The 19,671-nt window shown below is 46.0% G+C and overlaps 1 protein-coding gene across 2 annotated transcripts in view; it reads right to left on the bottom strand.

Moving 5' to 3' along the window:
- LIMS1 (LIM zinc finger domain containing 1) overlaps positions 1 to 19,665 on the bottom strand; it is a 67,097-nt gene extending 47,432 nt beyond the window's left edge. Inside the window, exon 1 of one of the 2 annotated variants that reach the window (XM_035317149.1) lies at positions 19,651 to 19,665. In XM_035317149.1, the coding sequence (XP_035173040.1) occupies positions 19,651 to 19,661 (11 nt within the window). In that variant the 5' untranslated portion in view covers positions 19,662 to 19,665. Of the gene's footprint in view, positions 1 to 18,099; positions 18,179 to 19,650 lie in introns of those variants that run through there. The other variant, XM_035317160.1, reaches the window with a different exon arrangement.
- Between the last annotated feature and the right edge of the window lie 6 nt (positions 19,666 to 19,671).

Here is a 19,671-nt window from a genome sequence, read left to right as displayed (position 1 = left end):
AAGGGTACCAATTTGCAGAAAGCCAGTAAACACATTGCACATATTTTAAAGCTCTGACAATTAATTCTGCTTTATGTGACGATAGCTATGCACAAACCTTCCAAGCTGCTGCTATCATCTGATTCTTTTTTTCCCCTGAAAAATGGTGAAACCTAACAGCAAAGCAGGGCAGTCATAGTTACAGGAGGAGCTGTGGTATTACTCCATCCTGCTGGCTGTAAAAAAGAACATTCCTTTTTTTTTTTTTTTTTTTTTCTTTCCCACCTGTGGAATTTTAAATGCACTGTAACCCTAGAATTGTATTCCTCTGGCAGTTCTTTTTCTTATTTTAGGTAGGAAGGGGGGTGTCAGAGCAGACACATTCTCCAGATGACTGATGTCTTTACATATTACAGTCTTCCACTGTCTGCTTCCCTCAGCTATGTACAGACCTGACTCTTGTGTTTGAGCATCTCACGGTCATTAAACTTTTTTTCCCTCAAGTGCTCCTGCAAATTTAGGAAATGCTATGCAGCTCAGCTTGTAGCCTGGGAATTTGAGACAGAGGCAGCATCACTTATCATGGGCCAAAAAGGAGAGGGTGCAGCGCAGGGCTCTGAGCTTGCATACTCACTTCAGGCCACCTGGAGCCTGGAAGCACACTCCAGCAGGAGTTAAAAAGGAAAAAAAAAAAAAAAAATCACAGCGGTTTAACTCAAGCAAGAGGGAAGGGTTTCAGGGCTTGAACTCCTGGGCAAAGCATTCATTAGCAGTAAGCTAGCTACAAGTTCAGCTGCCAGCAGGGCTGGCATTCAAAAACCCTCTCTCAAAGCACCGGGTGGAGACACAGCTGGGCAGGGGACATCCGGCGGCACACTCATTTCTTACACTACTGTAAGCTATTTTTTTTTTGGAGGGCGGGGAAGCGTTTTTCAAAGAGCGAAGGAGCAGCCGGAGGAATCCGTGGCCGGAGGCGCGGCCGGGCCGGGAGGGGCCAACGGGTCCCGCCCGAACCCGCCCGCCGGGCCCGCGCTCCGGGAGCCCGCGCTTCTGCCGCCGCCCGCCCGCCCTGTGGGCGCCGCGTCCTTTCCTTGGCGCTAGGCCGCAGCCCCCTCCGCCTCCATCCCTTCCACCAGCGCCCCTGTGCCCGGCGCGGCACCCCGTAACCACCAGCCTCCGTTCAAAATAAATTAATAAATAAACAAACCACACTCACGTGAACGCATTGAAATTAGTTGCGCTGAAGAGGCAGGCTCCAAACACGCTTTGCTTTTAGCCCGGCCCGTGCACTTAGGACACGTCTCCCCTTGGAGAAGGGGTGGTATTCAGACTAATTACTTGTGGGATTAGTTTTGTTACATAGCATCTGCAAGCTGGGGCAAGGCTGTATTTGCAGAAGGCTGAATTTAGCAGAGACATCATGAGGTGGCAAATAAGGGGAGAAAAAAAAAAATGAAAAGAACTGACTTACTGTCTGCTACAGCAGTGGTCTCCAAACTATTTTGATCACATACCCCATCAATAAAAACACTGAGCACACGCCCCCAATGTATGTATATTTATTTATAAATCACATACATATACTATTGAAGTTTTAATATTTTCTTCCCATACTGCAATGCATTGTCATGTATCCCTCTTTGGAGACATCCGTGCTAGATATAACATGAGGACAGTGGCTGCTGTGTGACAGAAGCAGGACGCCTACAGACAATGAGCAGACAACTGCTGAAACCCAATCTCTTCAATCTGAGGCCAGCAGAGATGTTTTACAGACAAATTGTGAAAGAGACAGGAAATGAAAACTAGTGGGGTAATGGAAGCTCATATACTTACGTGTCCCTTATTCCCCCTTCTATTTCTCCCAGTCTTTACCAAAATCCACTTCCACTGCCCCCAGGCAGCCCCTCCACAGCCCATTTTCCTTGGTAGGGACTAAAATAAGGATCACCTCAAGTTTCACCTTTCTGCAGTTCAGCCTCCTCAGGGCACCACCACAAGCACAAAAGGTTGCTTGTGGGCTCTGCTGGGGGAAAGTTAATGGCAAAAATTATGGGTAGATGAACAACTAGATGAACAGAGGAAGTGCATTTGTTCACACGTGAAGACTGCAGGGGTTTATGAGCCATTTCAAATTGACTTGGTTAAACTCTGACAGCCATCCTTGTTTAGATTTAAGGGAGAAGATTTTTTAGGTTTAAGGATGATCCCATGCACAACTCAACACTAATTTAAGGAATATGGATACATCAATAGTTATCTGCTCGCTGGTATCCATCTCTGGCCCACCATTACAGGCTCTTATGCCAATACCACCATAAAATATTCCACTGCAACTTTCAGGTAGCATGTTTCACAGGAAACAAAGAATAAAAAGAAATACAAGCAAAAGAAAAACAGCACAAGACCTCTTTGGAGTATCAGGGTGTGGTATTTCTCAGATTTTTTTTTCCATTAAAAGTACTTTTAAGTGCCTCTCCAGACACACACCCTTCATGAAAGAAAGTGAGAAAGTAGCATTCACAGGGACCTTAAAACCAACCTAAATATGGGTCCCCTATGAAGTGTGTAATGTATATAAATGATTATGTTAAGTTAAAGAATGGCTGTCTTTATGTTAAGATTAAGAATTAATGTCATAGTGTATCCTTAACAAGTAGTTAGAAACTAAGGTCTAGATTTAGGGCTATTCCACAATGGGTTTTAGGTACATCATTTGCGCTTCCTCTGATGATGGACATTCCAGCTTCTACTTCCATTTACTTTCACTGCCATAAAAACAGCCAGTCATGAAGTTCAGCTGCATGTCAGGAGCTCAGAACAGCATGTGCATACTAACTTTTATTTTCCCACAACTTAAGCTATGGTATGAGGTCATTTACCCAATTTTATTTGTGGGAAAAATTGTGAAAATGTAGAAGAGTGGCACTAGAACTCATCCTGGAATGATATGCTTATTTTTCCTTTAATTAAACTTACATGCTTATAATAATGACAAGAATAAATGAAAAATGCATAAGCCCTGGAAAGAAATGTGTTTTACCTGGGACTTCCATAAATACTCAAAACTTAAAAAGAAATAATTTGAAAATACCACAACCATACAGATCCAAAAAATCTCTGATGTACTTCTTTCAGAATGGCTATCATCAACCTAATCTGAACAGAAGACACCAAAATCCCCAGATGTTGTGTGTGACAAAAACCAAACACTAGTTCTGTGTATGGGGTATTCCAATGAAAGGAAGGAGTTCTGAAATTTGTTTCTCTGCTTTCTAAGTAATACAGAGCTGCAAGGATGCCAAGTTATTTTGAACACACTGCATAACAAAATTCCACTGGGACAGCAAAAAAGCACCAACTCACACTATCTCTATTTCATTAACATTTCTAGATCATGACAATGTCAATAACATGCAACCACCGATCCCGTATTTATGCATAAGGTGTTTCCCTTTTAGTAAGGTATAAGAAGAGTACTAAATTAATTTTTAAAAAGTTACTTTGCCTCTCTTGTGGATGCCTATTTCAGTAGCTATCATCTCCTACTGAAAAACGAGGCATCAGTCCAAAGTAAAGAGCAAGCCTAGGAAGAAAAAATAAAGTTTTTGAATAACACTCAACAATTTTTCCACTAGTTCTTTTGACAGAAAGAAAAAGAGGAAGAAAAGTATTTTCATCTGAAACCACACATGGAAAAATAATTTGGCTTGCCTCAATGTCGGGGGGGGAAAGCTCAGAGGAAGTTTTTTTTTTCAGAGAATTCAGAGGGAGCTCAGCCGTGGGATCCCCTCAGCAGCATCTGCGGGACGCAGTTTTGCTCCCACGTGCGCAGGGGCAGCAGCAGCGGTCGTGCCTGGCTCGGTGGCTCCACAGGAGAGCCCCCATGCTGCAGTTCATAACCTGTGGGCAGCGATGACCCAGAGGAAGGTGGAGGCACTTTGTCACTTTTTATTCCCACCTGACTGTGAACCTAGAAATGGGGAAGGGAAAGTGCCCTGCACTAGCTTGAAGTGCTAGTGGAGGCCAGCCTGCTGCAATGAAACCCGCTGCTTAATGCCACAGCACCCGTTTTTGCTACAACCAGGGACTGAAGAGACATTTCACATTAGTTTTTCTTTATGTAAGAGATTCAAAATACACTGGGCAGTGACAGAAACACAACAAGACACTTCCTCATCCTCAATGTTCAAAACTAAAAGAACAGTGAAAAAGAGAATTAAGCAAAAGATGCGATGTCGCACATCTTGTCTAATTTAATTCAGATTTTTTCGTTCATACCAGGCCTCTGGCTGCTCTTCTGAGCCATTTCAAATTACTTAAGCTTCTTGCTGTCACTGCAGACAAAATGGTTCAAATGGGCTTTGCGTGAGGGGGGGACAAAAACAGCAATGAACAGGGATAGCTCGGGTAGAAAAAGCTGCTGCAGCAAGAAAGGAGTTGAGACAGCTGAGGGTGGGAGGTAGGGAGGGGAAGGCAATAGCCAGCCACAGCTAATAAAGGGGAACAATGAATCCTTGAAAACACAACATCCCACCAAGTCCCAGTATGTTCCAGATTTATTAGTGGTTAGCAGTGAATGCTTGGAAAGAAAGCACAGGAATCCCAGAAAATGGATTTAAGACAGAGATACAGCCAGCGGAGATGATATACACCAATGTCATGTGGAATATATTACATGAAATGGAAGCAAGACCAATGGGAGCACCTTCAAAAAGCCAGTTGGGGAAATACATCTGAACTGCTGCTGGAATGAAAGAGAACAGCTTCACATGCACAATGCTCAGAAATGGGACTCCATGCTTTATATTCCTGCGATCACTATGGAAGAGAAGTTTTTAAATCCAGGTTTAAATTATCTTAAACTACCCTGTGCCTAAAACTTGAAATTACATATAATTTCCACAAAGAATGAACTCAAAGTGGCCCGAAGTTTCTTTAAATTCTGGTCCCTGTGTGTCCCAACTTTCAGCCTACGGATGCAAGAAGGTGTTAGTAATAATAACAATAAACAGAAAGCAGCCCTCAGCTTTAACCATCAGTGCCAGGAACAATGGAGCAGCAATTAAATACTGGAAGCAAGAGGCAAAAGGAAAGAAAAAGAAATGAAAATAAAACTTTCCTTGTGGTCAGATAAGCCACAGGATTTCCAGCTGAATTCCTTTCAGTTACAGAGACCTTCATTAATACATTATTTGTACTTGGATAAAGTACAATAGAAATGCGTATTTTAAATAAAATCTTAGGGAATGCATACAGGCCAGCCATGCCAGAAAGCACATACCTACTCAAAGGGAGGCGTGAATATCACCGCTGGGACTGCGAGAGGCTGCCTTTGCCCTCTGAACGGAAAGCCAGAGGAACGCGCTGCACTTCTTTATTCAGAGCAACATCCTCTACTTAAGTGGAAGAGGATGCTTTATAATCCGGCCAACACTAATACATGCTTTGAGTGCTCAAAGGCACCTTCCCAAATGCAGAACAATCTGTCCAAGCAACCTATAACTGAGGATATAAAAACCCAAAGGGTTTGAAAAGAGACACCACTAAGGAACAACTGAGACTCTTCTTTTCCCCCTCAGGCAGGAGGTGGATGCCAATTCAAGAGCATCTTATTGCTCTTGTTCTTATAAGCAAGACATTTGGCAAAGCAAAGGCTTCCTTTGTTTGCTGCTTTTGTTTGTTTGCTTTTAAGCTCCCTTTCCCAAACAGAAAAAAAAAAAAAAAAAATCTCTGTACCATTCCTGGCCCTGCTCTCTGACCTTCAGCAAGCTACATTGTCCTTGAAATTGTGGTTTAGAGGCACAATTTATGCATAGCCCAATTCCCAGCTTCTCCAGCTGGACCAAAATTGCTGCAGCAGTGTGATGCTGAACACCAATTCCGTATAAACTCTGCTACCTAGATCTTTTTTTTTTTTTTTTTAATCTATATATTGGCAGGCGAACTCTCCTGGTATAGACTCTACTAATATGAAGTTATCATCAATCTTCCCAAAGTTAGCATAAACTCCAGAAAAAAAAAAAGCCCTGTAGGCTCTGCCCAGTTCTACAGGGAAGTCACTAGCTCTGTGCCTGATGCCACTTATTGCACCAAGTGGCATCATACATGGGTGCAAACCAAGCCATAACCTGTGTGTATCTTACACATAACGTGTGTCCCCAAGCATCTCCTGCTTTTTTTTTTTCTTTTTTCTTTTAGAAACTAGGATAGGAATTACAGCTGCTTATAGCATAAATGTTACTTGCTGATACTCTTAATTATAACAAAGCATACCCCAAAATGCCAGCCTGTACTCTTGTGGAAACACTTGAAATTTCAAGGCCACATGCAACATACTCTAGAAATGTAAAAGTCTGGATCCCCAGCTGGATGGCCCCATGGAGTGAGTTCATCATCATTATAACCCTCCCTCAAAAATGATTTAGAGAACGGCTAATTCCTGATTTTTCACCCAACTTCTGACCAGTGATGCAAGTGAAACCAGGAGAGCAATGCACAGGCGTGAAGCTGCTCAGGACGTATTTTGGAAGACCCTCTCTTTTCCCCCTGCTGCTGTTGGATGAAGCAGGACACAGCTGAGAGCAGAGACCAGGACAGACCAAGGCCCTTGTGTTCTCACACTGCCTCCCAACCTCTCCCTCCAGAAGCTGGCTGTCACAGAGGTAGGTAGAGCGGAGAGGCAACGGGTAGCTCACAGTAACCTGACGTGGCGGTGCTCAGCGCTCAGCAGGAATCAGCAGCCTTATGTAAATTAATTAGGAACACAAACAGAACACAACCCGCGCAGACTATGATTTCAGCAGCTTAATGGATAAATCATTACAGTCGTATAGAATCAAATCAGGTTAATGATGGACTGGGAGAAGACACCGAATCATGTTTGTACCATTATATCTTAATGTGCTGCTCTTAATGTCATTGGAAAAGTACTGTTACAATGCAAAGTAACACAAGAAGTGTTTAGCAAGCAGCTCAAGTAAGCCAGGCACCTTAGAAATCAGTGACAGACATTAAAACTCTGAGTCTTATCTTCCTTTCTTCTCTGCACCAATGTGTCCTGCCACAGATGCTGCAGAGCCCTGCACGTGGGTGCAAGCAGAAGCCACGGCTCTGCCACCCCTTGGTGCCTTTCACCACGCACGCTAACAGCTCTGTGCTGGCATAATTTCTCCCCAGCTTTTTCATGCCCCGCCGGGCGAGACTGAAACCCGGCTGCCACCCAGGTGGCGAGCTCCTGAGCGAGCAGACCTGCACGGGCTCGCTTTCCACAGCCTGCGGATCCAGGGTTTCACTTTCTTCCTCACCCGTAAATCTGCATGATGGCTTGCCAAGCTATGCAAACTCATGTACGGTAGCAAGAGGGTGTTGCCAGGATCTGTTTAAAAATGGCATAAGTGAAGCTACAGGGTCATATAACGCAACAATGATTTTTTAAATTAAAATTTAGATGTTTGCATGAAAAAAGCTGAAACAGCCCTACTAGTTATAGAGACAAAAACTACAATAGATGCACTTTGCCAGGCGTAAACGCCAACCTACATATCCTCAACTGAAGGCATTTATCTACGGGCACAGAAATGGGCAAACATGCTGCACCCACTTATCTATTAAGCAGTTGTTCTTCTTAAAATACAAGAAAGAACAGACTAGGAAACTACCCTCCTGAGCTGTAACTGTTACAAGATCGACCTTACTGTACCGTCCTGACAAAACTAACTCAAAAAAGGGATAGTTTCCTATCTATACTTGACACACAGAAGCACAGTTTCAAAACTGACAATAATTTTCCACGTACTAGTATGTATTTTGTCTCATTTGGCAATTTATGAACTGCTATATCTAATCGAGTACCAGTGACTGGAGCAAAATTTCAGTTGGCTTCCACGGGAATGGGGAAAGACTTGCTGCCATCCACCAGCACGGAACCAGTTAATCTGCCCAACCTCCAGCACTTGCACACGTTATCAGAAATGTTAAGCAACAAGTGTTCAAACATATGGCTTGAGGTATTTCTGTGTTCCTAACAACATGCAGAAGATAATCAAATATTACCTTAAACTGGTGCAGGCTTCTCTATTTGTATGCACGCAGTCCTGAGGAAGTGCCACAAAGCTCCACTAATCTATTTTCTCCGAAGACAACACACCCCACTGTCGAGGATTTGAAAGGAACTTCATTCTGAGGAAGGGAAAAATCACCTGTATTTCTGATGGGTAATCATTTCAACTTTTACCACAGAAGTTGGCAAAAAGGTATATCAATACAACTATTTTTGGAAAAACTTTCTTTTTGGGGGGAGGGTTATTTTCACAACCAGAAATTCAGATCACATACGGGCTAAAAAAAAACTCTCTCCCTTTACTTAAAGACAGTGAACATGACAACAGCAACAGCAAAAGGGATGACACAATAAAACCGTAGGGTGGACAAATCTATATCCATTCCCAACAAGCATGGCCCAAATTTTCCAGATACAGGAGGCAGGGAGGACAAAACTGACATTCATACAGATAAAAAGGGCAAAAAAAAAGGGGGGTGCAGAAGGAGAATATTCTTAAAACTTGTTCCTCTGGTCAAGCAGCAAAAGAGAAGGAACCCCCACATTTTAAAATCCCCCCACAAAAGCTGCTCTATTTAAAAGGATGCTGAATGCAGCTGGTGGTCCAGCTCATTTCCCTCTTCACATGGAAGTGCAGACAAACCCTTTTGAACCACATTCCTCCAGTTTTAATTTTCAAAGGTGGCTGCATTTCCTCCCTTGCAGAAATCAGTTCTATGTTCTTAGAAAACACCCCTGTATTCCTGGAAAAAATGTGGGCCAGTTTAGTCTTTACTGTCACTGGGTTCCTGGCCTCACCTTCCAAAAGACACAGCCAGAGGGGCGATGCAGAAAGTGACTCTGAGGAGAGCTCGAGAAGCAAGCAGCAGCATGCCGACCAGGTAGCTAGAGATGACCTCAGCTTGGCTCTTTAAAAGCTAATGAATAAGCTAACAATTTCTGACTTCAGCTGCAGTTTCCTCTCCCCTCACACGTATCGATTAGTGCAATTGGTTAATAGCGTGGCCGTAAGCTGGAGAGCAAGAACAAGCCGCTGTTGTGGTTCAGATCGATTAAGTATTGAAGGTGTCCCCTGTAAAAACACACACTTGTTAGTGCAGAAAATGTGTATTTACAGCAGCGAAGCAACTGGATACGCCCGAGCCATTAGAAAACTGAACATCCTAATCCTAGCATGCCATAAGGTAAGGTAAGATAATGTGATATATAAGGAAAAAATAGAAAATAAAAAAGCAGTGCTACTGAGAAAAAACAGCACCCGACAAGTTTCCCAGGACAGCAACCACATCCATGTCACCTTGTCAGCCTCCCGACTACTGCCTCACATGTGGACGTCCCCAGAAGCTGTCACTGCTTCTCCCTGCCCCTCTGTCATTTATACGGAGCAGATGGTGCATCGCAGCGTGCCGAGCCCATCGGGATACGGCTGGTGGGAGGTTCTGGAGATCAGGGCTCTAACTGCTGTCACGTACTAAGAAACCCAGCTCGGGGGAGCAATGCCATGGGCTTCTGCTATGGTCCAAGCCAACTGCCCCGCCAAGGGGCAGCTGTGAGGCTCCAACACAAAAAAAGAAAAATGCCAGCAGTGACGACCTGTGAAGGCAAGAGGCAGGAGCAAAGTACCACTTACCAGAGCACTTTTGATGCAGTACCACCATCTACTCAGGTTTAAAAATGCTAATCATTCTTTCTGACGCATTTTTGCTTCAGAAGAAAGACTTCAGTAGAGGCATCCTGTGTTTATTTATATACCTGACTAGGCAATTACTAGGAATATTTTGGAGACAATATGCTATTGCAACAGCTGCTTGCATACAACAAGCAAAGTTATTGAATAATTTAGAGCAGAATCACTTTTAAAAAATCTACATTTTTTCCTGCAACTTTTACCTGTTTGGTTGGTTTAAATGCTTCACGTACTAACATTTATAAGTAAATACATAGATAGGTTTCTATGTATCTTGTAGGAAACCTAATGTACTCCTCTTGGAGTCAGGGACACTAAGAGTGGCTGTAGGCGCTGTCCCTCAGGCGGCATGACGTGCCAGCTCCGTGCACTTGAACTCTGGACTCCAAGGAAATGAAAATTTGAACTCACAACTTGACCTGAGTGAACTCAGGAATTTAACTCAAGTGCTCTGCATGACTGGGACTATACAGTGTTCAGACTAAATAAATTAATCCAATTACTTTTACTTAGTTTATGAATTACTTTTACTCTGTTTATGAATTTCCAAAACCAAAATATGTCCTTTTTATAATTTTTTAAATGTTTGCTTTAAGATAAGAATATTTGAGACGAGTATTATGAGCTACTCGCCTTCCCTGTTTTCTACCAATATTATAAGGAAAAAGGCAAATGAAGTAAGTTTTCAGTCGATGCAGTTATGTTAACATCCTTGCAACATTTCCACTCAAGCACTAGGGAGACATTCAGTACTACAGTCTGAACTGTTAGACACCAATGGCACAAATACTTTTGGTTTGTTGCACTTTAGATCCAGCACGAACTTGAGATGAACTTGAGATATTTCCGTGGTATGCAGAAAATATTTTTAGCGTGTCAAACTATGAAACCCCTTCCAGCTAATTCAGGTAGACTCTGTCTCTACTCTACCCTCAAGGCCAACTACAAGAACATCATTATTTAAAGCATGTGCACAGGGTGTACAACGTAGTATTTCAAAGCCTGTTGGAAAATCTTGTGGTCTGCAACTACAGCCCTGATCATTTTACAAACACTTAAGCTAAAAGGGATTCATGCTGTGTTAGAAAATGTGCATTCAGGCATTTTTCATTTTATTCTCCCCCTGACATGGTGGGGAGAACCGGTAAGTAGCTGTAACGCAAACACCAAACAAGGAGCATTTCTCAACGCAGGAAAGAAAAATCCTCTGCTTGACCTGAGTACCATCGGCATCCTTCAAGCCTACCCAGGTGACACCAGAAGACAATTTTCATTGATGTAGGTGGCCTTCTTGAAGGACAGAACACATTTTGGGTGTCAGCCTCTTTTCTTAGGTGGCAAGCAATAGGACATGAGGAAACGATCTCAAGTTACACCAAGGGAGCTTTAGACTGGATATCAGTGGAGTCCCCCAGGGCTCGGTACTGGGACCAGTCCTCTTTAACATCTTCATCGATGATCTGGATGAGGGCATTGAGTGCACCCTCAGCAAGTTTGCAGACGACACCAAGTTAGGTGCGTGTGCTGATCTGCTTGAGGGTAGGAAGGCTCTGCAGGAGGATCTGGATAGGCTGGACCGATGGGCCGAGGCCAGTGGTATGAAGTTCAACAAGGCCAAGTGCCGGGTCCTGCACCTGGGGCACAACAACCCCAAGCAGAGCTACGGGCTGGGAGATGTGTGGTTGGAGAGCTGCCAGGCAGAGAAGGACCTGGGAGTATTGGTTGACAGTCGGCTGAATATGAGCCAGCAGTGTGCTCAGGCAGCCAAGAAGGCCAACAGCATCCTGGCTTGCATAAGAAACAGCGTGGCCAGCAGGTCCAGGGAAGTGATTGTCCCCCTGTACTCGGCTCTGGTGAGGCCACACCTCGAGTACTGCGTTCAGTTTTGGGCCCCTCGCTACAAGAAGGACATGGAGGTGCTTGAGCGAGTCCAGAGAAGGGCTACGAAGCTGGTGAAGGGTCTGGAGAACAAGTCTTACGAGGAGCGGCTGAGGGAGCTGGGACTGTTTAGCCTGGAGAAGAGGAGGCTCAGGGGCGACCTTATCGCACTCTACAGGTACCTGCAAGGAGGCTGTAGCGAGGTGGGGGTTGGTCTGTTCTCCCACGTGCCTGGTGACAGGATGAGGGGGAATGGGCTAAAGTTGCGCCAGGGGAGGTTTAGGTTGGATATTAGGAAGAACTTATTTACTGAACGGGTTGTTAGTCACTGGAATAGGCTGCCCAGGGAAGTGGTTGAGTCACCATCCCTGGAGGTCTTTAAAAGACGTTTAGATGTAGAGCTTAGGGATAGGGTTTAGTGGAAGATTTGTTAGCGTTAGGTCAGAGGTTGGACTTGGTGATCTTGGAGGTCTCTTCCAACCTAGACTATTCTGTGATTCTGTGATTAGGCAGTATTTATTCGTGGAGGAGTATTTCTTCAGGCATTGGAGCGGGCTGCCTAGGGAGGCGATGAAGTCCCTGTCCCTGGAGGCATTTAAGAGACGTGTGGATGTGGCACTAAGGAACATGGCTCAGTGGTGGGACTTGGCAGGTCAGGCTGATGGTTGGACTCAGTGATCTTGAAGGTTTTTTCCAATCTAGATGATTCCATGATTTCCCAGCACCATGTGGCCACCACCAAATGATCACTACAACAGCAGCAGCGGCTCTGCTGGCCACGTTGTGGCTTACAGTCCAGCATCTTCCCCATCATTTTGCTTCTACAGAGTCCAGCGCTAATTTTTGTACATGCATGGAAACCACAGTGCTGCATCTTTTTACCTGTGCACTCATGGACTTAGCAGCAAGTCCATTTCTGCAAATCAAACCACTGCACAGCTACTCAGCCATACGTTACCAAAACCTGTCCGGTAAAAATAACTACATGAACTTTATCTCAGATGACACAAAATGTTTATTTCACTGTTCTGCCTACCTTGAGAATACCTTTGTGCTAAAACTTCTATAATAAGATATCATTAGCAGCCTTAAACTTCTTGAATGTCAATAGATTTAATGCAGCCTGGGCTTCCTGCTAGGAAAGAGAGCCACCGGGAATATTTTATCATTCCTCTGTTGCTTCCCCTGACAGCAAAGCTGTCCCACAGATGTCCGTGTTTCAGAGCTTTTCTCAGCCTGGCAAACCAGCTTGGCACCAGCATCCCAAGACATCAAGTTCCCAGCATGGCATCGGATGGCGTTAGGTAACATAATTTAATGGGGGATGATGTCACAGGAGCTGGATGCCAGAGGGAGAAGAGAGGGGCTTTTCTCTTTGAAAAAGAGAAACCATAGCTGGTTAGAGATGACAACAGAGGGGATTCATTACAGGGTTGCAAATCTGTGAGTTTACCCCAGGGACTGTCTTGGTTCCAGGAGTTCTTTTATAATTTTATTTTCCTTCTTTTTTCTTTTCTTCTTTTTCTTTTTCAAATGAGAACCTGAAACAGTTCTTCAGTCTCTCAATGAACAGGAAATCAGCCAAAAGAACAAGCCCCACAGGCTCTGAGATTATTTTAAACAATTAACAATAAGCCACTATTCTTTAATACAGTTATAGAAATCGCACTTCTTTGATACACGATGGCAAACAAGCTCGTTGAAGGGGCAAAAAGAGGTAGTTCTTTTTTCAGGAAGATAAGTACTTTTCTAAATAACACATACCCCAAGGATTGTATTTATACCGCCATTTCAACAAGCTAGTCCTTTGTAAGTCCACTATAATCCATTGACAATAAAAGATGAAAGAAACCTACAGGAAAACACAGGGTATAATCAAAATACTTAATCAGTGAGAGGTTCCTTATCTGAACCATAAACTTGGTCGTGCTGAGGTTTGTCCTGTTTTACCCCTCCGCCACTGCTTTCCACATGGGTCACCAGCAGCACCCTCCATCACTGCTCTCCCATCCTCAGTGCAGTGACATTAAACATCTACGGGTGGAAATGTTCTTTATTCTCCTTATCCACCCCTCCAAAGTTAAACATTTGGCCTTGGCTTTGACTAAACAGATTTTTCTTTTCTTTTCTTTTTTTTTAAAAAAAGAAGTCTCACGATCCCCGTTTGACCCCGGTGGGAGGCAGGAGCCGAAAGCGTGGCGCAAGGCAGCGGGACCCCGCCGCCCACTCGCAGCCCTGCAGGGGCCAAGCAAGGGTCAGCTCACCCAATGGCAGAGATGGGTGTAGAGGCTTTTTTTAAAAGAGGAAAAAAAAAAAAAAGGAAGTAATTAAAAGATTATTTGTTTTTACAAACAGGAGAATAGCTACTGGAATATTTCTCATCACACCTTTTTTTTTTTTTTGAAGTATGCTTGGCAGACATCAAACAGTTACAGATTTGGATGCAAGTGATATTAAACAACCTCTTTGATAGTTAACATTTTTGAGAAAAAATAGCAAATTCTCACTTTCTTTAAAGGTTTTACTTGTTTGTGTGCTCCCTAAGTCACCAGCATATTTCCCTAGGCTTTTCTGACAGCAGAATCCATATCCTTGTAACCAAAGAAGTATGGGAATCTCTGGGAACATCCAACTTTGTGCAAACATTTAAAGCTCAGAGACCCTAATACAAAACAAATACCTCCTCGAAACAAACATCTCCAGATGTTTTAACATATTCTTTTATATATATGGAGATATATATAAGATGTGACTCAGGCATGGAAAGCCAAAAGAATGTTCTCATTTCCTGAGGCTGGCTAACAAAAAGGAAAAAATGTGAATGAAGGAACAAAGATTTCGGAAGTCAGCTTTTTCTCGGTAACAGCAGCTTTAAGATTATCCACTTCGATTCCTTAATAGAACTGGAGTACTGTGTCTCTCTTGCAACTGCATACATACACTTACAAAAGGAAGCACGGGAGAGGAGAAAACACCATTGTTTTCTGGGGTGTGTAGAAGCGCCGCAGGCATGTCCCATTCATAGTCCCCTTCAGAGACTGCTGCTCCATTTATTTCAATGGCTCAATGGCTTCTCCAGGGCCTGAAAGCAGGGGGTGAAGACACCCCCCTGGCACATTCAAACCTGAATTCAAACCACATTCCGCTGAAGTCGGCCATGCTGACAAGCATTACATAGATTTAAATTGGTGTTGAGACATTGCTGTTCTCCATGCCCTAGGTACAACCTACTTGTCACAGGGAGGGGAAGCTCCCTCTGAAGCTGAATGCCTGCACCCTAGTGCTGTGACAACGCTGCAGGAGCGGCTTCCCTTGGGCAGGCCTCCTTGAACAACCCTGGTCGGTCCAACAGGGTGTGGAAGTGCCCCTTTTCCTGCTCTGCGTCCACCCCAGGTCCAGGCGCCTCACAAGCATTGCTTGGTCCTTCTGCAGGTCCCCAGCCGCTCCCCACAGGAGCCCCACCTTCAGCATCACTCCCCAGGGCTGTGGCTGTGTGGTCCACTCAGACAAAGTGCCTATCTCCCTTCCAACCCAACATCACCACCATTCACAAGATTGAGAGGAGTCAACCCAGATTGAGCCAAACCTCCTTTCCAACCCATACATCTGCCCGCCTATCTGGCCCTGAGTTTCCAGCCGGGTCAGTTCCCCAGGCTCGATTAAAATCCCCCTCTGAGGGAGCAGAGCCCTGGCCTGGCCCAGGATGGTGCCCCCTGCTTTTGGGAGCTGGCCAGGCCCAGGGCTGGGGAGCGATCACCGCAGGGAGAGCCTCACCCCGCTCACCAGTGGGGCCTGGCGAAAATAAGGGCTTTAATCTAGCACACATGTCGGCCTCCCCGCCGCAAAAGGCGGGCCTGCCCTGCTACCGACGCAGTTCGGCAGCGCATGGTTTTCATCTGCGAACCGAAATACGCTCCAGTTCGTGAGCGTTTCCTCACGACGGAGCGCTTCCCGTCGCCGGAGGGTTTTGTGAGCAGAGGCTGCTTTGCTGATTCAGCCCTCAGCCTGCCAGGGCCGCATCCAGGCTCTGCCAAGCCGCGTTTCTCCCTCCCGAGCCAGCGGCTGAGCATGCCAGGGACGGGAGAGAGGGGACAGGAGGGGAGGGCTCCCTGCCCACCCATTCAGCACCCTCACAGAGCCCTCTTTTCTCCACAGAGCCATTTCCAAACCCATCTCTGCATGCAGTCTTCTCCCCCCACACCAACCCCACCACTGCTGCGTGCCAGCACAAGCCTGAGCCACTCTGCCATGTCGCTGCCTCCCAAATGCTTGCCAGCATTACCCTGCTGCTTCACTGTGGTCTTTCCCGGTGCCCCTCACCACAGTAAACCACCACATTAACATGGAAAACCCTTTTAATTCTAAGCTCGGCCGCTTCCCCTGACTGGCCAGGCCATGCATCAAGTCATTACAGTCTTAGTTTCTCCAGTCAGCCCCACCCATGACCTGAGTAATACTCCCCATGATTTTAACTCAACTCCTCCCATCACTTTAGGTTTTGATTTATCAAAAGAACATCCACCGGTGCACACTTAGGTCTTCAAACTATTTAATGCAAGCTGGGGTTGACAAACAAGACAAATGCAGAGCATAAAAACTAATCCTGGGTGATGACACTCTTCTTCACGCATCCTACGGGAGGTGCTCCAGACCATTTACGTACTTCCCAGTGCAGGAGGAAGGTGGTTTCAGGTAGAGACAAGGTCCACGTGGCTCGTAGACAGCTTGCCCCTATACAGACCATCAGCTTCTGCCCTGCAGAATTCCCCAACGGTCTCTACGCACTGAGACAAATCCATTAAACTGTCCCACATAAGGGGTTGTTGAGGCACACATAACCAGCCATGCAAATTACAGTATCTTGACTTTCTTTTATCTGCTCAAAAGAACTTAAGTAAGCATTTCCATAAAGATTTTGACACTTCGGGAATGGGAAGCGCTGAAGTAATTGCGAAGGAGTGTCCTAATTTGCAGAAAAGTATTTCCCCCAGGGCACAGTCTTCTGTTCTGCTTTCTCCAATTGTCAAGCTGAATTAGGACGTTCCCATCCTTCTTTCACTCTTTTAAAGCACGTTTCCGCCTCTACACCAGAGCCTGTGCACAAGCCGTATCGGGGATGTGCTCCGCAGCACATCTCCACAATGACAAAAACAACACAGCACGTACATATGCCTCGTTCACACCATGGATGGCTTAGACAATGTACAACTTCAGCTGTCAAAACACAACTGTCGTTTTGATTTTCCTCATCATCAGCACCTGCCATCGTGGAAAGACCTTACGTAAGTAATTTTCCCACCAACTGCCAGGCTGCTTTGAGCACAAATAATAGTTAAAGCGTCCCCACACCGGAACGCAGTAAGAGACTGCATTGAACTACACAGCAAAAAACCTTTAAACTTGGATTTGGGACGAACAAAATACAGACGAATCGGGATGTCTAACCCAACACAGTACAAAACCACAATTGCAAGAGCGAAATAGCTTGCCTTAAGTGCTTTGATAATAAATATTTTATTGTAACTTGAAAAAGAATTTGTTAACTATGCAAGTGATGTTGCTCCCTGCATTATGGGCCATTAAATGGTTCCCCTGCGGAAGCCATCCAGAGACAGTTCTAAGAAAAAGATCGCTGTGATTTAACTCCAGGATCACCTACAGCTTCTGGTTTGCCTTATCAATGCCTTCCAAAGCCAGTAGCACTATAAAGTGCCCAGAGTTTTCAGCTTCACGCAAACAAGAGCTGTAAATCCAATGAGTTTCCACTAGTTTCTCAAATACAAGTATTCTGTGAATAAAGAGGAGCTTGCTTTGTTCAGTATTTGACTGCACACTGGCCTAGATTTATTAATACAAAGAAAAACTTAGTTTGCATTAGGAAACTACAAATGCTTAAGATAATAAAGGCTCTGAGCTGCAAGCTAATATTTTTCTCTGAATCCTGTAAGAAACTTATTCCAACAACAACACGTCAAGATGAATTCAACACAACCAGCTGGAAAAGCTGCCCACAAAACTCAGCCTGTGGTCCCCCTCCTGTGCCCCCGCCAAAAAAAAAGCCCAACAACTCATGCACTCTCAATCCAAGCATCACACTTCTTACATCTTGCGTTAATATGTTGAATGCTGTGTGCATTTTTGATTGAATCTATAACCTGAGGACAAATATAAAAAAAGCACGCATTACAGCAAGTAGCTCTTGGCACCAGGACGCACACTCAGCGATCTGGAGTGACAAACTGCTTCCCAGCATCATCGCAACTGCACATCCCACACCACCCAAAAAACCCTCTCCCCCGTGGAAGACTTTCCTCTGTCCGACGCTGAGCTCCCACAGCAGTGCCAGGGGGTTACAGGCATTCAGGTTACAGCCTGCAAGTTCTTCGCATTGCAGAAACAAAAGCAGTGGCAGCAACTGGAGCTCAAAAAGCATCCATGAAGTGGAAAAGATATATTAAGTTAGAAAGAACAGAATTTCAGAGAACATACCGACCAGATGTCTGCTCCACCTCCATACACAGATCTGGAGGGAGACCTCAAGTCATTTTTTCCCTTTTTGGTTTTCTTCCCCAAAACATGGATTATTTTACCTCCCTAAATCTGAACAAAAAGTCAAGATCTGGAATCCTTCAGTAGTTTCAACATGCAGAGGCTTTTGAGACCACCATACATCTTGTGAAAAGGTTATTTTAAATGGAACACTTGCATTTTTGCTGTTTTTTTCCCCCCAAAGTCAAAACAAGAAAATGCACTGATTTTGAATCCCCTCCCCTCAGAATTCACAATGCATTTTATGCGGACCTTGGCTTTAGTTTTACACTGAACCCAGCACAGCAGAGTGACCTGTAGGCTGCTCCCCACCACCCCTCCAGCCTCGCGCCCCCAGGGACCAGCACCTCCTGCCCTGGCACAGCCTCACTGACGTCCAGCGGCTTCACCTCCTTCCACCCCCTGGTCCTTCATATGACAACATGACCAAAATAATACCAGGAGAGGCGCAGGAGGAACCACACTTGTTTTGTGCTGCAGAAACTTCCTCCCTGTGCTGCCAAGAGGGAGGTGGGCTCCCCGCCGGCACGCTCTGCCTACTTCACCGCGGCAAGTTTCTGCACGCAGAGGCTGACGTTGTCCCAAAATTTCTGGCGGTGCCAGGGGTGTAGCTGAGCTCACATCCTGGGGAGCGTGCAGTGGCAGTGCCGCTGGCCCGACACCGACAGCTTCAGCGGGGCAGTGGCCAAGCAGGCGATGGCTGCGCTCACCTGGGGAGGCGAAGCACCTGTGCGGGGCTGAGCACCCGCAGCACGAATGCTGTCACCTTGGCTGCTTCCAGGAACAGGGGAATAACACGGAAGGCATAATGAAGCCCAGCTGGGGTGCTCCTGTAACCCCCTAAGAAAGCAGGCGGCTGAAATAAAAGCAGTTACCTTTGTAAGCACGGACACCGGAGCCACCTTACCTTTTCCAAGCGTGCACGGCAGCGAGAGCCACGTCTGGGGGCTGGCTGCCCCCGGGGCCGCCCCCAGCCCCACGCCACGTGGCGGGGGTGCCGCGGCTGCACCCCGGGGCTCGCTGCTGCTGCCCGTCCCCGAGGAGCGCTGGGTGCTGCAGGCAGAGTGCGAGCAGCCACGGGGCTCGGCAAGGAGCAGCAAAAGGACGAGGCGGGCTCAGGTCGTCCCGGAACGGCTCCTTCTTCCCCTTCCCCCGGCCCCAGCCTTCCCCATGTCCGTGCAGCCCTTGCCGAGGGCTTTGATTCGGGCTAGTTCTTCCCGAGAAACGTTTACAATGGGCGAGGCTCCGAAGTGCCGGGCAATTAACAGAGCAGACTTTGCTTCCCCTAACCCATCCCCAGTAACCTTTTTCCCTGCAGGTACGGCTCCCTAAGGACTCTCGAGCTTTCCCCCGACGTCCCCCCGCCCGGTAAGCGCGGGGCAGGCACCAAACCACGCCAGACACCCACGGGTCCTCGGCATCGCCTTGGCACGGCAGAGGGGCGGAACCTCCCACCTCTCAGCTCTCGGAGTCCCCCGGGGCCGCCATCTCCTACCTGTTGGTCATCCCCGCCGCC

This window comes from Oxyura jamaicensis, chromosome 1 (genome assembly GCF_011077185.1).
Source record: "Oxyura jamaicensis isolate SHBP4307 breed ruddy duck chromosome 1, BPBGC_Ojam_1.0, whole genome shotgun sequence".
In the NCBI taxonomy this organism is placed as follows: domain Eukaryota; kingdom Metazoa; phylum Chordata; class Aves; order Anseriformes; family Anatidae; genus Oxyura; species Oxyura jamaicensis.
This window is presented reverse-complemented; position numbering and strand designations above follow the sequence as displayed.